Source organism: Phytophthora parasitica (genome assembly GCF_000247585.1).
Source record: "Phytophthora parasitica INRA-310 unplaced genomic scaffold supercont2.57, whole genome shotgun sequence".
In the NCBI taxonomy this organism is placed as follows: domain Eukaryota; phylum Oomycota; class Peronosporomycetes; order Peronosporales; family Peronosporaceae; genus Phytophthora; species Phytophthora nicotianae.
Genome location: NW_008649043.1, coordinates 77,608 through 79,126, shown reverse-complemented (window position 1 = coordinate 79,126; position 1,519 = coordinate 77,608). Strand labels below are relative to the sequence as shown.

The window sequence follows — 1,519 nt, the reverse complement described above, 5'->3', positions numbered from 1 at the left end:
GGATGCATGGATAGATTTCGCTGTTTACGCTTACAGCTCTGGTAGGCACTCTACGGTGTTGCTATCACCTAATGAGCTGACGATGGGACGCAAGTTGAGAACACTGAACGAGCTCCTAAGAAGAAATAGTGTATCAGTTGACAACCTATCACAACCGACTACTTACATCAATGAAATCAGCACATGAGTGTGCTGAACGAGCCCGAGAGCGTGAGCAACGACGGCAAGCACGATATTACGCTCGACAGGTGAGAAACAAGCGCAACTTAAAACCTTGCGACCGAGTGTGGATGTACAGGCCGCCGAGAGGGCCGAAGGCATCGAAGTTCGTACATTCATGGATTGGACCTCTGAAGATAATCGAGTCTGCTGGTTACGACAATTTCTTACTGGAGAGAGAAGATCAGAACGATAAGAAAGAGTTTTTCATAGCTCATGCGTCATTTTTAGTGTCTTATCACTATCCTCCGATGATGTTGACGAGAGTGGCGGCAGATCTGGAGGGCAGCTCGAGAATGAAGGCGAGATCAAGACGAAAGTGCATGACGAGACGGCAGGAGAGACTTTTAGAGCAACGACTGCTCCTGTCAACACAAGTACAGCGGCAGGAAGCGTCAGACGACGTACGCGAGCAGTGGCGAGTACGACGGAATTGTTTGGACACGACGCTCTGTTGGTGAAACTTCGACGACGAAGACGTCGGAACAGTGAAGAGGAATAAGTATTGGAGTACCAGCTACGGCCAGTACGAGAGCGAGGGCGAGAAGGCGGTGAACGAGCAGAGGCAGAGCCACGGTGGGTGTCTGTCACGAAGTACGATGAGCTCTTTCAAGCCGCCAGTGTCGTGGAAGACTCTGGAGATGGAGAAGGCGTGTAATACGAGGACGCGTCAGGACGAGGGCAGCGAGAATGAACGTCGAAAAGTGTGTGTGGCGGTTGAAGATCGCCAGAAGATTGTGAATGAGGCGCAATTGGCGAGAAGTCGCCGAACCCAGGACGAGACGACGGAAGAGAGCCGTTGATCGGCGATCTTTGAGTAGAGGGTCACCATGGTGGGTGATTGTGTGCTCTGGGAGGTGCGAGTGTGCAGTGTGAGGCGGCGTGAGAAGCGAGCTGCGTGCTCACTTCGAATTCTGCTCCAGAGCGAGCAGAACAAGAAGGACGAGTACGAGTCGGCGGTGCCAAGTGCAGCAGTGTCGAAGTGTGACGAGTGAGGATCCACGACTGGAAGGGCGTGTGGAGCGGCATATCGGGTCGCAGGAGGTACGGTGTCTGGCGGTAGTGGTGTCGGACGGGGAACCCCGATATTGCTACTGAGAGAAGGCCTCGTACGAGCCCTGTGGATGGTGTGTCGTGATGTGCGGGCGGAAGGGCGAGGTGAATTTGGACTCTCTGTCCTAGACAGGGGTAACTGAGTAGTCTTGACGACGGTCAAGCAATACGAGAAGTCTCTGCCGATGGGTGGAGCAAATTTGAGTTGTATTTAGAGTGAATATAAATAGGGAGAAGCACGTAGGTG

At 52.9% G+C, this 1,519-nt stretch overlaps 1 protein-coding gene across 1 annotated transcript; it reads left to right on the top strand.

Moving 5' to 3' along the window:
- Positions 1–183: 183 nt before the first annotated feature.
- On the top strand, positions 184–1,022 carry PPTG_16407 (hypothetical protein; the record flags this gene model as incomplete). The annotated part of the gene is made up of 3 exons (XM_008913937.1): positions 184–248; positions 451–641; positions 709–1,022. 3 exons carry the CDS (start codon positions 184–186, stop codon positions 1,020–1,022), a joined length of 570 nt encoding a protein of 189 aa, XP_008912185.1.
- Between the last annotated feature and the right edge of the window lie 497 nt (positions 1,023–1,519).